This window comes from Eurytemora carolleeae, unplaced genomic scaffold (genome assembly GCF_000591075.1).
Source record: "Eurytemora carolleeae unplaced genomic scaffold, Eaff_2.0 scaffold118, whole genome shotgun sequence".
NCBI classification, from domain to species: domain Eukaryota; kingdom Metazoa; phylum Arthropoda; class Copepoda; order Calanoida; family Temoridae; genus Eurytemora; species Eurytemora carolleeae.
In genome coordinates this window covers 97,696-118,765 of record NW_019396343.1, presented here as the reverse complement: position 1 = coordinate 118,765, position 21,070 = coordinate 97,696, and the positions used below count along the sequence as shown (strand labels likewise).

Sequence of the window (21,070 nt, the reverse complement as noted above, 5' to 3'; positions counted from 1 at the left end):
CTTTTAGCATTAATTTTAGATTTTCTATAAAATGATGTTCTAGGGCCCAAAAGGTTAAATAACACAAATATACAAAGTACACCTGCAGTATGGAAACAGTCCAACAAAATGGCCGTTTTACACTTTTTTCGAGTAAATTCCACTCTAATATATATTCTATTCTCTTTGACCTTCTCTAAATTTCCGTGTTGTGCAGGAATTCTTTTCAGGAAGCATTTAAATAGAAAGAGTGTAGAGAAGGGTAGAAATGAGAATAAATACTTAAACGTTCAAATGTATCTGCATATTAACGCAGATTTAGTTTGGGAACCCAGCGTTGCCTGTAGTTTTCACAATAAAAATCAAACAATTCTAAACCCAAGTATAGAACATTCCTCTGGTTCTACTGCGTTTTCCAATTAAACTTTGAGGCGGATAAACCAAGGGGCTCACTGTTATACTCTGACAGCAAAACAAACAAACAAACAGATATTACTACTTTATGTGTATTGATGGATTTGTACTATGAATCTAGAGCCTGCAGTTTCGTTGAAGAAAATCCCTGATAAGATTAAAATTTTATCAATTTGAATTTAAGTTCACGTTTTTTAAACATTAAAGAATCAAATTCCCTAAATTCAAAACAGGTTTCGTAATTCTTTATAGAAATACTCTAACTTTTATAAGCAGTTCTCAACGGATTACAAAAAGACGAACATTTTGTAATCTAAGGATGGGGGCACAAAGATCCGATCTGTTTGAAAAGTTTCAGCCTGGATTGATTTTTAAGTGTTGCAACGCCTTGATGTTACCTCATCATCTCACTTTTACTCTTTTGTAGCCCAAACCAAACAATACTTTTTTTGAAACTTTGGACAGCATTTTCAACCTTTGAATCACCTTTCTGGGTATATCAGATTTTAATGTTTTCAGACGGATTTCTCTCACCATCTCTTCTCTGGGGTGATGAGTTACCACCATAGATAAAGATAGATTGCGCATAAGACGACATTTTTCATCTTGAAAGGTATAAATGTACAGAGATGTTTTAAAGATATTCCTATTATATAGATTACCTAGGTCGGTTGTGAACATTGGCTGTTCTTATGTCATTGAGTACTTGTGGAGTACATAGTTCTGTAGAGAGAGTTAGTTTAGTCCTTCTCATGTCCTTCTTCAGTTCTCGTCAATATGATATAATGCTCAGTGAAATATTGTTGTTCAAATAGTTCCATTCCCGGAGTTATCTTACACACACTCTATTATGAAATCCATTAAAACACCAAACCGCCCCTCTTATCATTGAAGTACACTTTGACCCCTAGAAGTATGAGTTCGCGGACTGTACAATTCTAGGTGATTTTGCGTACACAAGCTATCTATGTTTATTTATTTATCTATGGTTACCACAACAAAAATTAGACCATGTAAGTTTAGTCGTTTTTACGTTTATTGGATTCAAACAGATAACCCTGATAAAATAGAATATAGATGGCTCATGTAGTCTTCACCATACCGGAGGGTTACAGTTAAAATTGAAAATGGCAATTTAGCTTTGGTACTAGCTACTGACATACTGACATACTGTGTCAAAGCCTGACATGAGATCCTTATTTCGCATAAAAAATCAATGAAATATTGTGGTCATAGGAAACTATTATGTGAATTATCAAAATTATCAAAATTTAATGCTTTCAACCTCCTCTGATACTAAACGAACACTGATGCATCTATTCTTGTTTACAAATTCCGCCCAGAGAGAACTGGGTTCAATGTGTGTATACGCAGAGAATACACAACTGCAATTAACTTTCCTTGCATTATAACCTTGGCTCCAATAATACTTTTTAATAGGTCATGGAATACCGTTTATATGTAGACCTCAAATTTAGCAATGGGTTTTGGAATATCTGATACCATACTGTAGTGCAGTTCAAAGGTTTGTTGTAAACATCCATGTTGGATTTAACGTACTCTTTAGTTACTGCCAACCAAGGTACTAATGCAAGGAAAGTTATTTCAGAGGTGTGCGCATTTTTTGTACTGCAGTGTACTGTCTTTGGGCGGAAAGGTAAACTAAAGACGTATGTCACAGCCTGACATGGAATCAATTTTCCCCCCAAAAAATCAATGAAATATTCTGGTCATAGGAAACTATTATGTGAATTTTCAAAATTATCAATATTTAATGCTTTTATCTTCCTCGGATAGTAGACGAACACTAATGCATTTATTCTTGTTTACAAATTCCGCCCAGATAGAACTGGTTTCAATATGTACGCAGAGTATACACGACCACAATTATTTTTCCTTGCATTAGTGCCTTGCTGCCAACTAGCCACATCCGATGTCTCAAATATTACCATACAATCCAAGGTTATAATGCAAGGAAAGTTAATTGCGTGACATCCGTCTTGTGTTTACATTACCGCCCAGAGACAGTACACTGCAGTACAAAAGATTCGTACACCTCTGAAATAACTTTCTTTGCATTATCTTGATAAATCTATATCTAATCAAACGTAGATTGCCACCCCCTGATGATGGACACACATCTAATATCTATTCCCAAATCAAGTAAACTGAGAACCTGTGATCATAAGTAAATCTAGAATATTCAAATAATCTCAATGATTTTCCAATATAATTTATAATTTGGATTAAATTGATTTATTTTCGCTCGTAACCTAAACTCTCGAAATGACGACCTAATTATTAATCTCATTAAATTATCATTTTTTATCGTAAGAACCAAGAATATTAACAGTCTTTGCAGATTTTTGGGTTTTGAATACCCCAAAAATTATTAATATTATGTTTAGATCTTTGAATGAATTTATTTAGCTTTAGCGTGGAGATTAGAGATGGTTATATAGTCGTACTTTTATCATCGCAAGTCTGAATTCTTTAAGCTCAGTATTATAGATAAAACGGATGGTATGCGGCAATGATAAAATTATCAGTTTAGGATTGTTAATTAGATACAGGGTTACTTACAGAGATCGAGACTTAAAGTCTTTAAAACGCCTTGGATCAAAGAAACCCCGGTTTTATTTTTATAAATATAATATAGGGCGCTTCACGCCTCCGTTCCTATAAACAATGGTTGGTTACGGTATCCTACTAATATGTATAAGGCCAAAATACCTCCACCCTGAACTTGTAATCTGGTAACTAAACAAAGCTATTTAGAGTTTTAAGGTTATATTGAATACTTTTAAACAGATTATTGTCATTTTAAAGCCAGTTTGGGACCATTCTTAGCTTTACAAATGTTTTTTGCACGTAGGCTTGTCTGCAGTTCTAAATCAGATAATTTTTTTAACGTAGTCCAAACATTCTTGAGACATTGTGATATTAATTTCTTTAAGATCTGGTAAAAGTTAAGCAAAAACGTGTGAAGTGTTTGGATTTTTTAAAACACCGTTTACATATGATATTATGTAAATAAGATTGATTCCATGAAAGGTGTGACAATTTATTAAAAGCTAATTAGATTAGATTACGATGAAACCGATACTTTTTCTTTGGTCATAAATCTGATTTCATCTGACGAGGCTAATTACAAATTATATAATTGATTTTTCCAGATTATTGGACAAATCTTAAGATAGATGAAGACGAAAACAGCCTAACTTATTGGGCCTGCTCTCTGTGGAACCTTCTTACATGACCCCCGTAGAGACAGGGTTGGTATATGGCCGTTAAGGATTTAAAAAGTAGGAATCGAAAAAAAAGTTTGAAGATTTGCGAAATTTGTTTTATAATTTTAATGAATTGATAAATGAAAAGTTAAAATGGTTTATAGAAATCTAGTTATGATTCATTTTTCAATTAGAGTAATTAAGAGTTTCCCAATTGAAAAAGTCGTTTATGAAACATGGATCAGATAAAATAAGAAATGCAAAATGTTGCTTCGTGTGACAGGGTTGAATATCTGGATTTTGTACTTTCTGGAGACGGGATTGAAAACTCTTTAAATATCAGACCCAGAGATTTCAACGTCAGTTCTATGGAGAGTTTCTCCAGTTCAAGATCTAACAATACCCTTCTTCTTCTACGCTTAGGAAAACAATCTTTTTATTCATCTATTTTTTATTTAGGATTTTTGAAGGCAAATTGTAATATATTTGGGTTGGGAAGTTATGTTAGTTTTTAAAAAAGATCCGAAAAAAATGAGCATCTTTCCAAAAATTAATCTAAAATATACTGTTTAAAACATCCGTTAAAACTCGGTATGTATTGTTTATATTTAGATCATATCTTTTTTCAAATTTCTATCCGATTCCATACTCAAATGTGATAATACATAAACTTTTTACATAATTGACAAACTATCACAACAGCCAAAGTTTATCAAAGGGCCTTTGGATAATTATGAAGTTCCAAAATTGTTTTTAAATAGTAATTTAACACCTGTAAACAATGAATTTTGGATATTTCATAATAAGGACGTATAAAAACCAAAACAAATAGAGTATTTAAAAGATCTCTCTGAAGAAGGTTTTTTTACTAGCCCCTTATCCTAATTTGCTCTAATTTTGAATCAACATGCAGAAAGAAATTAGTGTTTTGTTTCATGCTTAAAAGTAAAAGCACAGTAATAACTTGACTGTTTTGATGAAGATCCTTGATTAACTGAGATAGCTGCGTGGAGCTGAAGATCAAAATGAATTTAAACTTGCTGTTGTTCTTTATCTTGTTTCTTCTCCACAATACCCTGTCAACAGCAGCTGTTCCGTTTCAGTTGATTAGTCCAGACTCACAACAGAACATCCTTACCAAGACAGGCCGCAACAACAGAAGCTTCAAAGGAATTCAGTCCTCTGATTTTAGTTCAGAAGCTTCTGTTTTCAATACTGCTACTCCGCTGATTCCATCTGATACTGAATCATCAGTAATTCTTACCAATATTGCAGACCCTGTTAGTCTAGCTAGTACTGCTGCTCCTCTACGTATATTCAACACTGAAACTGCTTCTGATTTTAAAAATGAGGGAAAAAGTTCGAAGTTGTCAGAATCTTATCTAGGTTCAGAAACCTCTGAGGATAGCACCGATAAAACAAATATATTCAGAGAACAACCTATGGAAGACTTACAAGAAGAGAAAATAACGGCTTTGATCAAAAGTTTTAAAGATTGGGAAGAAAGAAAAGGGAAACAGTATCCAGACAATGCTCCATTTCCCTCATTTTTCTATGGAAATGGAGAAAACAATTTTTCCCTGAAAGCCCTTAACAATGGATTTGCATCCAGACAGAGATTTCTGACACCATCCTATCAACAACTCCAGCAGCTGTATTATAATCCTCTTCTACAGACTTCATATTCTGAAGACCAGTCCCCTGAAATTAACCAGCAAATTGTTCTTACTCAGAAAAATGGTGTTTTCACCGACCAGTTCGGACACAAGTTTGAATTAGCTCAGCCTAGCACGCAAACATTTTCAGTTGGCAATGAAAAATTTGGTCTCTCAGGATTGCTTGGTAATAGACCCAATAAAGGTAAAGAAGATAATGCCAAGGAAGATAAATTAAAGGAAAATATTTCCAAAGAAGACAATTCCAAAGAAAACGAATCTGAAGAAGATAAGTCCAATGATGGATTGTTGGGTGGAATATTTGGTGAAAGGCCCAAAGGAGACAAGCCCAAGAAAGATGGATCCAAGGAAGATAACTCCAAGGAAAACAATTCTAAGGAAGACAAACCCAAGGAGGGTGGCTCTGAGGAGGATAAGTCCAAGGAGGATAAATCGAAGGAAAATAGCTCCAAGTATGATAAATCCAAGGAAGATGATTCCAGAGAACATACATCACTGGAGAATATCTCAAAGGAAGGATTGTTGGGGGAAATTTTTGGAGAAAGACCTAAAGGAGACAAACCCAAGAAAGATGGATCCAAGGAAGATAGTTCTAAGGAAAACACTTCTAAGGAGGACAAATCCAAGGAAAAAGAATCCAAGGAAGAAGAATCCGGAGAAGATAAGTCCAAGGAAGATGAATCCAGAGAAGATACATCACTGGAGAATATCTCAAAGGAAGGATTGTTGGGCGGAATTTTTGGTGAAAAACCTAAAGGAGACAAACCCAAGAAAGATGGATCCAAGGAAGATAGTTCTGAGGAAAATACTTCTAAGGAGGACAAATCCAAGGAAAAAGAATCCAAGGAAGAGGAATCCGGAGAAAATAAGTCCAAGGAAAACGACTCCGGAGAAGATTCATCAAAGGAGAATAACTCAAATGAAGGATTGCTGGGCGGAATTTTCAGTGAAAGACCGAAAGGAGACAAACCGAAGAAAGATGAGTCAAAGGGAGACAATTCCAAGGAAGGATTGTTAAGTGGAGTCTTTAGTGAAAGCCCCATAGGTGGTAATCCAGTGAAGGATGACCCCCCTAAAAGAGAAAACTCCAAGGAAACCAACTCAGATGAAGATGATTCAAAGGAAAATAACTCTAAAGAAGGATTGCTTAGTGGGTTGTTAGGTGAAAGGCCTGCTTTAAATAATCCATTAATCAATAACTCCAAAGAAGATAGCTCCAAGGAAGGATTACTTAGTGGGGTGTTGGGTGAACAGTCCTTGGTCGATAAACCTGGAAAAGAAAACTCCAAGGAAGACTACTCTAATGAAGGATTGACAAGTATTCTGATAGATGAAAAACCAAAGGAAGACAATGAATTAACAGAAGCTGGATTAATAGTTGATGGAACCTTAGGCAATGAATCATCAGAAGCTGGAATAACTGTTGATGGAACCATAAGCAATGATTTATCAGAAGCTGGAATAAATTTGGATGGAACCATAAGCAATCAATCAACAGAAGCTGGAATAACTGTTGAAGGAACCATAGGCAATGAATTATCAGAAGCTGGAATAAATTTTGATGGAACTATAGGCAATGAATTATCAGAAGATGAATTAACTGTTGATGGAACCATAAGCAATGCATTATCAGAAGCAGGTATAACTGTAGATGGAACAATAGGCAATGAGTTATCAGAAACTGGAACAACCCTTGATGGAACCTTAGGCAATGAATCATTAGAATCTGGAATAACCATAGATGGAACCATAGGCAATGAATTATCAGAAACTGGTATACCTGTTGTAGATGGAACCATAGACAATGAATCATCTGTTGTTGAAGGGCTTAACGGTAGTGGTGGAATAGCAACAAATGAAAATGAGTTAAAATGCATGAAGAAAGTAATGCTTGTGGTAGAAACTGTTTATGATTCAACTGAAAAGTGCACACATTCATTTGCAGAAAAGTGTCACACAACATTCATCACGGACTATGTACCAACCCAGGAAGAAAAGTGCGAGACAAGCTTCCAGAAAAACTGCCAGATTACATACAAGCCTACAACTTTTGAGGAAAATGTAGAAATATGTGATGAACCCCTTAAGAAAATCTGTAATGATAAAATTGTCGGAGAAGTGGTTTGTCAAACACATTATGAAACAACATGTGAGACCAGACACAAGGAACACGAAGCTGAGCAGGATGAACCTTTCTGTGAAATGGTGATCGAACGAAAATGCAATGGAGTTCTAGTAAATATTTCCAACCAAGGGATCAGCTCTGGAAGAAATAGATCTGCTTTGGCAAGAGTTGAAAACAATCAAGATTTCAATGGAAACAATTGTGAAGAATGGCCAGTTCAGAAGTGCAGACTAGAGAGGAAAGTTGTTAAGAAAACTTCTCCTGAAACTTCTTGTAGAAAGAATCCAAGGAAAGTGTGCGCCCCATCCAACTGTCAGTTTGTCAAGAGTGAGCGAACTTGTCGAGAAGAAAAAAGGAGTTTTGTTCAGAATATCCCAGATGAAGCGTGTAATCTGGAACCTAGAGAATCATGCAAGCTGGAAACAGTTCTAGTTCCCCGCCTGGTCCAACAGCCTAACTGTATCCAAGTTCCTAAGGAGATCTGTGTGGATGCTAAAATCAATCCAAGAAAGGTTGCCAAACCAGTGATCAAGGAATGGTGCTTCTTACCTCAAGATTTGAACGCTAGATCCTCTAAACAAACCCTGGTTCAGATCATTAATCAGTTGAAGCCGCAGGAATCACAATAGAGAAGAGATGTAGTACACAAGTATCCAGCAGGGCTTAAACTATACAGAAGCATTGTGAAAAAATCAAGATGGCATTTTCTACATTATGAGATTCGTTGTTTTCTAAAAAGATATATATATATATATATATATGAATATTAATGCATATATATAACTATGAAACTGGTGAAGGAAGCTCAACTTATTTTTAGTTGTATTATGTTGAGTATTTTTCTTTTTATCTAAAAATATATACTTGGTGATGGTTCTATATTTGTAAATTTAATCATTTAATAAAAAATCTTAAAAATATTGTTCTTATACAATTTGTTGGTTTGGTTGTTTATCTGATTGGCTGCAGAAAGCTATTGCATTAAAGAAGTGAATAAAAACTATCAAATTGCACTTTCTCGACACTACTAAACCCCAGAATGTAGTCGCAAGAACTTCTACATGGTAAAATTACTTTCATTTATTAGCGATTACGCGCTACTCAAATATTAGGTCTTTTTGATTTTACGAAAAATCCGTTCAATCTAAATCTAAACTAAATCTAACATGCACATCCAAGAAAATTAAATGCAAAAGCAAAAATTGGCTTGATTTGTAGGTTATATAGCTTTATATATAAGCAAAAATTGGCTTGATTTGTAGGTTATATAGCTTTATATATAAGCAAAAAGCACGTTTCAGTTTCTCTCATTTAGAGATAGAGCTTTCATAACATCTATGAATTTTCTTACAATAATGAGGAAGGGATTGGATAATTTGTTAATTAAATGTTCCTCCTGGGTTTCTACTCTTTTCTACAAAATCTTCCCATAATTGTGACAAAGGAATTGAGTCTTTGCCACAAACTCTGCTTTTCTAAACCCTATATCTTTGGATTCCAATGTCGTAGACCTTAGATATTTCAAACTATGAATTCTGTTAGATCAAATAATATAAGTTTGAAATATCAAAGATTTACGACATTGGGTTCCAAAGAAATAGGGATTATAAATTAAGAGTTTGTGACAAAGACTCAATTCCTTTGGGTTTTTAAGGCTAAAAGTAGGAAAAATAAATTTTTCTTTGCTTCTCATTTAAAAACCCTCAACGATATATATACAGATCGAAATGGTGAATTTGTTTATCATTACTTTAAGATAATTTACTAACGTTTTGAAAGTGCTAGCACTAAAGCTGACCATGGGAGAAGTTAAAATGTGCATTTAGTTTTTGCAATATTTCTTTGTGCGCATATTACCTACAAATCAAGCCAATTTTTCTTTTTATAGTCATGTCTTTTTAACTTGACGTCCTATAATCATGTTCCTTTAACTTGACGTCTTATCATGTTCCTTTAACTTGACGTCTTATCACCATGTTCTTTTAACTTGACGTTCTATCATCATGTCCCTTTAACTTGACGTTTTATCATCATGTCACTTTAACTTGACGTCCTATCATCATGTCACTTTAACTTGACGTCCTTTCATGTCCCTTTAACTTCACGTTTAATCATCATGTTTCTTCAACTTGACGTCCTATCATCATGTCCCTTTAACTTGACGTCCTATCATGTTTCTTCAACTTGACGTCCTATCATCATGTCCCTTTAACTTGACGTCTTATCATCATGTCCCTTTAACTTGACGTCCTATCATCACGTCCCTTTAACTTGACGTCCTATCATCATGTCCCTTTAACTTGACGTCTTATCATCATGTCCCTTTGACTTGAGGTCCTATCATCATGTGCCTTTAACTTGACGTCCTATCATCATGTTCTTTTAACTTGACGTCCTATCATGTCCCTTTAACTTCACGTTTTATCATCATGTCACTTTAACTTGACGTCCTATCATCACGTCACTTTAACTTGACGTCCTATCATCATGTCCCTTTAATTTGACGTCTTATCATCATGTCCCTTTAACTTGACGTCCTATCATCATGTCCCTTTAACTTAACGTCCCATCATCATGTCCCGTTAACTTGACGTCTTATCATATCCTTTTAACTTGACGTCTTATCGTCATGTACCTTTAACTTGACGTCCTATCTATGTCCCTTTAACTTGGTGTCTAATCGTCATGTTTCTTTAACTTGACGTTTTATCATCATGTCCCTTTAACATGACGTCCTATCATCACGTCCCTTTAACTTGACGTCCTATCATCACGTCCCTTTAACTTGACGTCCTATCATCATGTCCCTTTAACTTGACGTCTTATCATCATGTCCCTTTAACTTGACGTCATATCATCATGTTCCTTTAACTTGACGTCATATCATCACGTCCCTTTAACTTAACGTCTTATTATCATGCCCCTTTAACTTAACGTCATATCATCATGTTCCTTTAACTTGACATCCTATCATGATGTCCCTTTAACTTGACGTCATATCATCATGTCCCTTTAACTTAACGTCTTATCATCATGTCCCTTTAACTTGACGTTCTATCATCCCGTCCCTTTAATTTAACGTCCTATCAACACGTCCCTTTAACTTGACGTCCTATCATCATGTCCCTTTAACTTGACGTTTTATCATCGAGTCCCTTTAAATTGACGTGCTATCATTACGTCCCTTTAAAGGGAGTGACCGGCTATGTAAGGTAGTTAAACTGAGTATGCAGTGTTGTGGAAAACGTCTTTCGGATTCATTTGAGACATATTAAACTTGTAAAAGATCTGTAAATCCTGAGTTTGAACGCAAATTCGACGTTCAAAACTCCTACTTTGAGGATGGATACGTTTTCAGAATTAGTTTTTTTTATCAATTTTTAAATAACGACGACAAAAAATATAAACAAAACTCTACAGTAAATTAATTAGTTGTTTCAGAACCGGTTCAGAAAATAAAAATTAATCTTATCATCGAAAATAAGTAATCTTGTCTAATGATTAGTTTCTATTTTCTCATTATTCACAAAGATTTTCGCAGATTTTCTTGAATTATTATTGAAAAGACGACATTTGAAGAATTTTAAGAAATCTGCGAATAAATTCAAAGAAAATAAGAAATTCAATATAATAATGAAAACAAAATAATAGATTCTAGCATTGATTTATTGACTAATTTCTTTTGAGAAATATGTTCCCAACCATCTATTTAGATTACTGTATGATTTTTTACTTTATTTTTCGTCGTTGTTATTTAGTAATATAAAAAACCGACTATGAAAACGTATCCACCCCCCAAGTAGGAGTTTTGAACGTCAAATTTGCGCTCAAACTTAGGATTTACAGATCTTTCAAAAGTTTTATATGTCTCAAATGAATCCTAAAGAGGCTTTCCAAAACACTGCATACTCAGTTCAACTACCTTACATAGCCGGTCACTCCCTTTAACTTGACGTCCTATCATGTCCCTTTAACAGTACGTCATATCATCATGTTCCTTTTATAGCATATTTCTTTTCTTGACGTTATTACTTACTTCTGAGAAACTTCTTAAACAGATAATATTACAGTTAAGGGACTGTCAGCATAATTGAAAATAATCAGAACTTCAAATTTAAACATTTGTTTCTAATTTATACTTGATCAGAAAAGGATTTCAAGGAAACCCCTTGTGCATCAGACATTGCCATCCTTGTACGAGTCACTTGAAATTGCAATAACAGTCAGTTTATAAGTAACTGTAAAATGATTTAAAGGCATTTCTGATGAATTTGCAATAATTTAAACTTAAAAATTGGTTCACGGATGTTATCTACGTTAACATTTGTTTTCGGGGACTACCGAACAATTTGCTTTACATGTTTAAAATTAGATAACTTATTAACACCACAGGGGTATACAACTTAAAAAATCACCACCCCATCGCAATCAAACAAAAAAGAAATTAATTTAAAATTTTTTTGCTAAAACCCCTGAACAATCATCATCCATTCTGCGAAACAAATATTTTAAATGGGAGAGGTTTGGGATTTTAAGAAAAAATTTAGGGGTCCATATAATTCCATTTCTGAGCCCAATAGAATCGAGCATAAAAGTACATATTGGGGTTAATTATACACTTAATGTGTCATTGTAAACTTTCGCAAGGTTTTTTTGTGTGCCTGTACTACACTTCAGCCAAGTGTACTGCATTTTGGGTGTTCAAGATGTAAATATAAATATAAGAGATAAATTAAGATATACAGAAAAATGAACATGAATACTCCAAAGCAGTAACATTCTGACGTTAAATTTTTTCTAGAACTTTACATCGTACTTCCTCTTGTCTACAAAACAATTTCTGCCACGGTTATCAATCAAGCATCATTTGAGATCGTATTGGATGGAATTATATGGACCCCTGCATCATATTTTTTAACATAGCAAGGTACCATTCTTAACTAGTATATTTTTGATAAATCATAAAATAATCTCAAACCATAATCATATATCAGAAATAATAAATAGTTTTTAAATATATTGACAAGCATTTTGTGCATTATAAATTATAATTAATAGATACAGGAATTACCAACAAACGTGGGATTTGAAACAAGTTTTCAGAGTTCTTGGGAAGCAATTATGATCATTAAGAACTGTACCAGAAGTGACTTAAGTCGACCTCGTACTTAACTATATTGGAAATATAACACGTGACAAAATAAAAAAATATTTGACTTTTCTGACAATATTTGTGATCACACTGGAGTTCAACAATATTAAAAATAATTTAATCGCCAAGCTATATAAATCCCCTTATAATATAAATAAATACTCTGAGCTTTAATGAATGATAAATGTACACATTAAATAATATTAATTGTTCATGAACCAGACTTCATGATGTGAAGTTGTTGGAACTACGAGGACTTAGTTGAATCACACTAAACAAGAGAAGCAGTTCAGCTTCTTCTCGTCAATCTTAAATCTGGTTCAAGTTAGTGTTAAAGATTTTGGATAAAAATATGTGCGCGAACTTATTTAGTGAACACTGTCCGTGAAGCATTGAAATAATATAACCTATAGTTTGATGCTGATATCATATCATATATACTAAAATATAATCCAATATAACCTATAGTTTGATGCTGATATCATATCATATATACTAAAATATAATCCAATGACTAGTAGTGGTGAGGACTGAGGGTAATTGTACATTGAAAACTGCACTGGTTCATGTACTGTACGTAACATGCATGAGCTGTACAACTACGTGTCCTGCATCTATTGTACATTTCAGCATCGGGGATGAAAGAATGCTGTCGAGACGAATTACAGTTTAGCTGAATTTTATCAGTAGTATTTTTTTTCTAGTTTATCTTCTTAATTGCCAAACTTGATCATAAATATAGTTTTGAGTATATTTTCTGTCTATGCTGAGTTGTTAGGATAGGACTAAGAAGTCGATGCATGCGTTCCATATCAGCTTTACGAGTCTGGAAATCACTAATTCGAGCCTAAACATCAAATAATTAATAAGTTCAATGTACAATATCACTGTTCATTGTACAGAATAAATTTATATCTATATAATAAAACAAGACATTCGTATATATGTTGCGTCTAGCCGGCCAAACGGCTGGACCGATTGGGCTGAATTTTTTGTGGACACTCATGGGTGGCCGTGGTTTGGGCTTTAAAAAATTGAATGAATGTTTTTTTTCAAGAATTTTTTTTCAGAACTTTTTTTATAAAATTTTTTTTTCCACGGGCAACGTTGGGTCCATCAGCTAGTTATAATGATAACTATATTCTCAACTTATTTAATGCACTATGTTTTTAATTACATAGAATATATAGAATAGATATAGGTTTGTTGGTTTGTTTTTATTCAATAACGACATTACAGCTGAGTTTATGAATGGTCAAAATTAAAATAGTTGTTTTTTAACAAATTTTGATCATTAAAATTTTTGTAAATTTTCTATTCAGAATAGATAAATCTGTAAAAACTTTAATTGCGATGGTGTAAAACTAAATAAGGAAAAAAGATTGCAGGTAAAAAAAGCGGAGTATTTTCAAGAAATTTTCTAAATATTCATCCAAGGTTGGCATAAAAAAAACACGGCCAAAAAAAAACCACACAAAAAAAAACAATAAAACACACTTAATAAACCCCATCTGTAGGTGGGCTTTTTCTCTTTATTAATTTTTCTAATTATTGCCTTTTCTTCACTCTTATAATGAAGTTTTCAAGAAATAAGGTCTTCTATCAACTGTATTCACATTTATTTTTTTCCTAAGACTTAAACCAATGATCTTAACAATTGAATATTGTTCGAATATTGAGTTATCTAAAAAAATATATTAAATGAATCAAAATGGTCAACCTTGTCACTTTAGGCTTTAAGACGGTTTCTGGTTTTAGACCAGACAAATCCACTTGTTGAAAACTTTTGAAGCAATCGATCATCTGCAGTGCTTGTTCTTTTTTATAACAAGTATCAAAGATATTGATAAACCCTAGAAGATACACAGAACTACTTCAAAGCTGAAGTTTTTCGGTATTTACTATTTAACAGTGGTCTTCCTTCTTGAGAATATAAAATATAAATATCTACCGATTAATCTGAGTAGCCCCACCCACAATTAGAAATATGTATCCAAATGAACAAATAGAAATAGTCTGTTTAAAGAACTATAATATCCAAAAACTATCAGTTTTCCCCCTGAAGAGTATTCATGTATGATGATTATCATAACGATATTATTATTTTTCCAAACAAAGTTCACCTATTGCTTAATTAGTCTTAATATTATGACTACTTTCAAATTGAACCCCCCCCCCCAAAAAAAAAAAAAAAAAAAAAACCCAATAAAACCCACTGGCCGGGTTCTTTTGTTTTTGAAAAAACCCGCAATTTTTCCAACCCTGATTCATGCCCTTCTGAGATTATTTTGGCGCCTTTTAAAAGCTGAAAAGTTTATATCTTATATAAGCTACCTGTTTAAGATTATCTACTTGTCCCTCTGGTTCCCAATGAAGAGTGTCTGGATCTGAACTAAACTGTACAACCACCATATTCTTCCTGAATTTATGTATTTAAACATAAATAATAATTGAATTTGAAATATATAAAGAAGGTTCTAGAAGGAACCAAAAAGAATGAAAAAAAAATCAATTTAAGAGATCAACAATGCGTATCATACTATGCCCATTAAATATTTTGCAAACAAGTAATTTACAACGTCAGTTTAATCAAAAATACTAAAAGAACTAATCATAATTTTCCATCAAATTCATAATATCGCCATGAATTGCAAAATCATTTTGGATAAAGAGGTCATTAATATCCCCTACCCCCGATTCTCCTGTTCCAAATCAATTTGGAAACACCCTCTCTGTAAATTACCCCCCGGCCGCTCACCCAGATTTACAGGGTGACATGGATTTGAGGTTGAAGTAATAATAATAACAATGTTCTCTGTAAATTGGCAGGATTATAATTTTACAATTCTAACATTATAAATAGGTCTACAGAGATACAATTCAATAGAGAAAATACAAAAGAAAACTAGAATACACACAAAGCTAAAAAACCATAACTATGTAAAATGGAAACAAACATTAGACTATCAAGAGTAAAATAACCCAAACTTTTCAATTTATTTAATTCCCCCTCCCCCTTGAGAAGTGGATATTTATTGAATTCCTACCCCCCTCCCCCTTGAGAGGTGGATATTTATTGAATTCCTCCCTCCCCCCTCCCCCTTGAGAAGGGGATATTTATTGAATTCCTCCCCCTCCCCTTTGAGAAGTGGATATTTTGTAAAAGACTGTAAGAAAAATTACCTGGCAACATTAGGTACTGCATTCCAGATTCTATTTATCTTTTCTAGAGTTGAGATCTTAACTTCTTCATCTTCAATATTCAGATCAGATATCTTTGGTGTATCATCCTTCATCCTTAGCTCAAACAAGTTTGATTCTTTCCTAGTTTCCTCCTTCGTGATTCGAGGGTAAACACAGAGGGAGAAGTGAAGTCGGGGACAGGCGGAGCTAGGTTGGCGGGAGGCGGAGCAAGGTTGGATACTAGGTGAGGTGGAGCAAGGTTGGCAATAAGGGGAGGCGGAGCTAGGTTGGATACTAGGGGAGGCGGAGCTAGGTTGAATACTAGGAGGGGTGAAGCTAGGTTGGATACTAGGGGAGGCGGAGCTAGGTTGGATTCTAGGGTCGTAGCTAGGTTTGATACTAGGGAAGGGGGAGCTAGGTTTCAGTGAGGACAGGGCGGGGTTGGGGTTGGCAGAAGAAAGGGCGGAACACTGTGTGGCCCCAGTGCTGTTTGTTAAAAACAAAGGTGACAGAAATTCCTAGAATAGGTAATTGTAAAATATTACAAAATAATGTCAAACTAATTAATGATGTTCTCCTTAAAGAGCTAAATTCAATTTTCAAGAAGTTTATTTGAGAAAATTTATCAAAAATCAAAATGGCCGTCGTTAAAATATTTAAATGAGATTAGTTTCTAAGGAACCAAATTTTAAATATTTTACTAAAACTGAATCAAATTACATTTATCAAATCTCCCGAAGGGGGGGAGGGAGTGTATTTTAAGGGATTTCATTTGGAAGATGGGGGGGGGGGGATATTAAGAATTCAGGGGTTTACATTTTCAAGAATTACACCCCTACCCGGGCCCCGGGAGGAGGGTGTTTTTTAAGTGTAGTTATCCTGAAGTCCTAAAAGAGAAAATAACCGGATTATCTCCATATCTAAAACTATTGGACTCGGAAAAATAACTCGCACAAAATAATGAAAAGTGTAAATACATAAATTCTGCAATATACCTGAAATTATTAATTTGTTCTTGCATTCTACCGCCCACTAAACTACTCCATCCTTTAGTATTACGGTTGGTATTATCCATACTTTGACGGTTGGTAACTTCCAAGAAATGTTAGAGTTTTCAAAGTCAAATTATTGCATCATTCTTCCTTTGTATTCATCGATCAAGGAGGGTGATCCTGTCTGTGAACAAATATTACTTATAATGGTATAATAGCGGTCCCAAGGCTCCATCTGAAGACTAAACAACATCTTTGATTTAGTATCTTGAATTTTTACTCCAGAAACACTTTTCAAGTTTGATATTTTCACTTTATTTTCTTCACTGTGATACTGCATGATCATTTAGTGGCAATAAACTGTGTAAAGATTGACGGAAATACGCACTTTCTGAACTTTACTTAATTTTGGTCTTTATTCTTCCATATTTTTCTACATGAGTAAAATAAATGTGTACAGTTGAGACTGACGTCACAAATCTAGCAGACTGCAGTTTTAATGTTAGATATAGTTCAACCAAAATTATTTTCAGTTTTAAAACTAAAATTTTAAATAATATCAAATGTAAATATTGAATAGTTATGACTGTGCTCTTGGTTCACTACTGATGGATAATTTGTCACGTATTTCTGAAACTGTTGCAACATGTCTCATGAAGACGACATTTTTAATATTTCATCAGAAACTGCGCAACTTTACACAATTTATAATTTAATGAAATAAGAAAGGCCTTTCTATACTTTTATAATAGTATATTATTTAACCCAAGAGCGTGGATATAACTATGCTTGGTTATACTTATGGGGGGGGGGGGATATTAAGAATTCAGGGGTTTACATTTTCAAGAATTACACCCCTACCCGGGCCCCGGGAGGAGGGTGTTTTTTAAGTGTAGGCGAAAAAATAAAAGTTGTACAATTTTTTTTTTACCACTTGTCCATAATTAATGTTAAATTACCAAATCAAATTCAGGGGCAGGGATATCATCACCATCAACCTCGTCCCAATCTTCATCCTCATCAGCTGTTTCAGTCTCCACATTCTCATCATCTGTCTTCGTATCCTTTTGAATGGTCGAGACTGATCCTACAGATTTCTTCTCTTCCCTTGATAAAACTAATCTAGGACTCAGAAACTGAACAAAATCATCCTCAGAACTCTCACTTAGATTTCTTGAAAAACTAAAAATATAACACAAAATTAGAAAATCAAAAACAGGAAATCAAATTCGTCAAGGGGGTTTATTTCCTATCTTTAATTTCCTACCTTCCTATTGAAGAGCCGGGAGATGAGCTAAGATCAGATTGATCTGATTGGCTGCTTATGCTCGATTCTGATTGGCTGAAAGCTAAGGAGTTGGATCCTGATTGGTTAGAGAAAAGTAAACAATCATCTGGTTGTCTAGTGGAAGAGTTGGATTCTGATTGGCTGAGTAATGGCGTAAGGTTCTCTAATTGGATGCTTTCCAGTTGGTTTAAAAGAGAATTGGAAGAACCTGTATCTGTGGTTTGACAAGGATTAAATATACTTTCGTCAGAGCTATTTGAACTTGGAAGATCTGAATTCTTGAGACTTTCAAACTAAAAATTCATTTTATAAAACACAAATAATATTTGTCCATAAATCAATGCTTAGAATCAGTTTCATATATTCTGAATTGGATCCGTATCCTGGATTCGAGCGTAACTTTTATCAAAATAGATTTATTTTGGAAATCAATTAAAGGAAAGATAAATTGTCAGATAATTCAATGTGTTACAGCTAATAACTTTTGGAAGAAAACAAATATTTCAAGTTTTGTNCCCCCTGTCATTTCTTATTTACCTTAGTGACATCGTCGTTAGTTTCTCCAAGTTCTCCGGTATGCTCATTCTTAACATTGTTATGGAAATGATCCTGTACAAGTTCAACAGCTTTAGTCCCATCTTCAGTTCGAGCCTGAACTCCATCTTTATCAATTATTAGTTCATCACAGTTTTCTAATTGTTTATCAGTTAACTTCTCTGTGTGTGGATCGATATTTGCAGTTTCTTCAAATGATTTGTTCTCATGTGCATCAAAACTGGAAGATTTTACAGACAAATCTTCATATTTATCACAATCTGAAGACTCTACAGTAGATTTCTGTATATTTACATCACAGCTCTTGTTGGTACATTTCTTATTAACAGATAGATTACTACTTGTTTGTTTTAACATGAAGCAAGGGTCAATGTCTTTGTTTAATAACTCGGTTCTATTTACACTTAACATCTTCATGTCAACCTCTAAAGTCCCTAAACTACCTAGATTCTTCGGAGCCAAGGCCTCCTTGAGTGAAGTTTTAAGGACCTGGTTGACTAATCTATCCTCTTCAATCATCTCCTCTAGTTTCTCCTGGGATATATAGGGGTGAAGGAGACCCCTAGGGGTAAACTCCTTAGCGTTGGGATTCAGGTTGGATTTGGCCAGGGTCTCACCAGCTAATCTAAATATAAAAACAAGATTGGAAATTTGATAGAATATACAAGAACATTGATCTTGAGATGATTTTGTGGTCAACATATTCCTAGCAGAGGTGAGAAACTCTTGTATTATGGCTATCGAGATCAATACTTGATATAAGGGTGTCGAAATCCTTAAACGTATTCAATAACAGTTAAATGAACATGCTAAAAATTTCGAGAATATATTGTGAAAAAAAGTCCAGTTACAGATTTGTTTTTTAATTTACCAGAAACGGTATCTAAGCGAAACCAAATAATATAAATATATGCATAACAATTTAATCTTAATTCTTTAGCATGTTGTAATACTGAATGGCGAAGCAAACAAAAATTAAAACCAATTTTCTCTTATTCCGAAAACAGCAACTAAGGAACCCACCTCCCCATGAATATGTAAAACCTTGTTATCATCTAATATATAGTAGATGTACTACAAACCAATATTCTGCTAAGAATTTTTCGTTTTGTTTCCTGTGTGAGCCAAATTCGAACTTTCCTTGAACTTCAACTTAAATTCCTACTGGGGTTATCAGTTTCCCATATCCTCATAACTCACTTAAAACTATTTTTTCAGGTTTTTATTTGATTTTTAAGTAAANGAATTAAAACGACCAATTATTCAAACAAAATTAGTGGTACAACAGAATCAAAATATAAACCTCTGCTTCATTAACACTTTTCAAGTTTTACAACTATTCCCTAGAAGTCCGCGTCTATGAATTTTTGCGACATTTAATAGTTCAAAAATATTTTAACAATTGTGCTTTACAGGTTAATTATTTATTATTTTTGAAAAACAAAAGATTAACTATTTTAATTGTTTTTGATTAGCCATGCGTATCTTTGCGGAGAGGTCATTTCCGACAGTATTAAAGCAAAAATAATAACCTGTACGGAGAAGGTGATGTTTGTTTACAAACGTACTGCAGCAGCATATCAGAAGCCATGTTAATTAGCGCAGATCTACAGGGCTGCTGATAAACATCTACAGTATGTACACTTCTAGAACCAACATCCCATAGAGGTATATTCTGCCTCAATCCTGATTCCTCCCAAAGCTCCAGCTTTAGTTTACTTTCAGGCTTGTTTTGCTGGCTGTACATAGCTGTACTGTTGCTAGTACTGGAATACCAATGTTCTACCCAACTCAACGGATTCAAATATTCTCTGAAACAATTGCAGGATTTAGGACCGGATCAATAAAGTCAAGTATTGCCATATTTGTCAAATAAACTAAGAATTAAACAAAGATTTTTTCAAACTAAAGGGACTGTAAGTGTAATTTCGATGCCCATTCACAACGGAATCCTTAAAACCTTTATCTGCTGAATAATGTGGAAGCTATGGGCGTTATCTGAGTTTACAAAGCGTCTAATTCTGATACGTTTTCCTTTAGAAGAAATGCGCGAGCAATTTTGAAGAGAAACAAAGATAAAAGTAATCAGTTTTCAAAATTATACACATCGCTATCTAATTCACAGTTGATCAAACAGAGCTTTCATGGGTACTGTGAATCGGTCTGTGCCATCTTTGCATATGGTGGATCACTTTACGCTTACAGTTCCTTGAAGCTTCATGCCCCCCTGATTGGCTGAAAGCTAAGGAGTTGGATCCTGATTGGTTAGAGAAAAGTAAACAATCATCTGGTTGTCTAGTGGAAGAGTTGGATTCTGATTGGCTGAGTAATGGCGTAAGGTTCTCTAATTGGATGCTTTCCAGTTGGTTTAAAAGAGAATTGGAAGAACCTGTATCTGTGGTTTGACAAGGATTAAATATACTTTCGTCAGAGCTATTTGAACTTGGAAGATCTGAATTCTTNAAGAGGGGGGGGG

The 21,070-nt window shown here is 34.1% G+C and overlaps 2 protein-coding genes across 4 annotated transcripts; one reads left to right on the top strand and one right to left on the bottom strand.

Moving 5' to 3' along the window:
• The first annotated feature begins 921 nt into the window (after positions 1-921).
• On the top strand, positions 922-8,296 carry LOC111701344 (uncharacterized). Of its 2 annotated transcripts, none has more exons than XM_023472593.1 (4): positions 922-1,006; positions 3,570-3,668; positions 3,967-4,046; positions 4,606-8,296. In XM_023472593.1, the coding sequence occupies exon 4, from the start codon at positions 4,649-4,651 to the stop codon at positions 8,051-8,053; it is 3,405 nt and encodes a 1,134-aa protein (XP_023328361.1). In that variant the 5' UTR covers positions 922-1,006; positions 3,570-3,668; positions 3,967-4,046; positions 4,606-4,648; the 3' UTR covers positions 8,054-8,296. The 2 variants fall into 2 exon arrangements, with proteins under 2 accessions (XP_023328361.1, XP_023328362.1); XM_023472594.1 differs by having other exon boundaries at positions 3,570-3,698.
• Positions 8,297-12,421: 4,125 nt separating this feature from the next.
• On the bottom strand, positions 12,422-20,433 carry LOC111701332 (uncharacterized). 2 transcript variants are annotated; one of them, XR_002765183.1, is made up of 8 exons: positions 20,127-20,433; positions 18,577-19,219; positions 18,019-18,332; positions 17,711-17,933; positions 15,760-16,277; positions 14,911-14,995; positions 13,039-13,423; positions 12,422-12,983 (listed from the first exon to the last, which is right to left on the bottom strand). XR_002765183.1 is itself a non-coding variant. In XM_023472577.1 (7 exons), exons 1-7 carry the CDS (start codon positions 20,339-20,341, stop codon positions 13,307-13,309), a joined length of 2,115 nt encoding a protein of 704 aa, XP_023328345.1. In that variant the 5' UTR covers positions 20,342-20,433; the 3' UTR covers positions 12,422-13,306. The 2 variants fall into 2 exon arrangements, 1 of the variants encoding a protein (XP_023328345.1); XM_023472577.1 differs by having other exon boundaries at positions 12,422-13,423.
• Between the last annotated feature and the right edge of the window lie 637 nt (positions 20,434-21,070).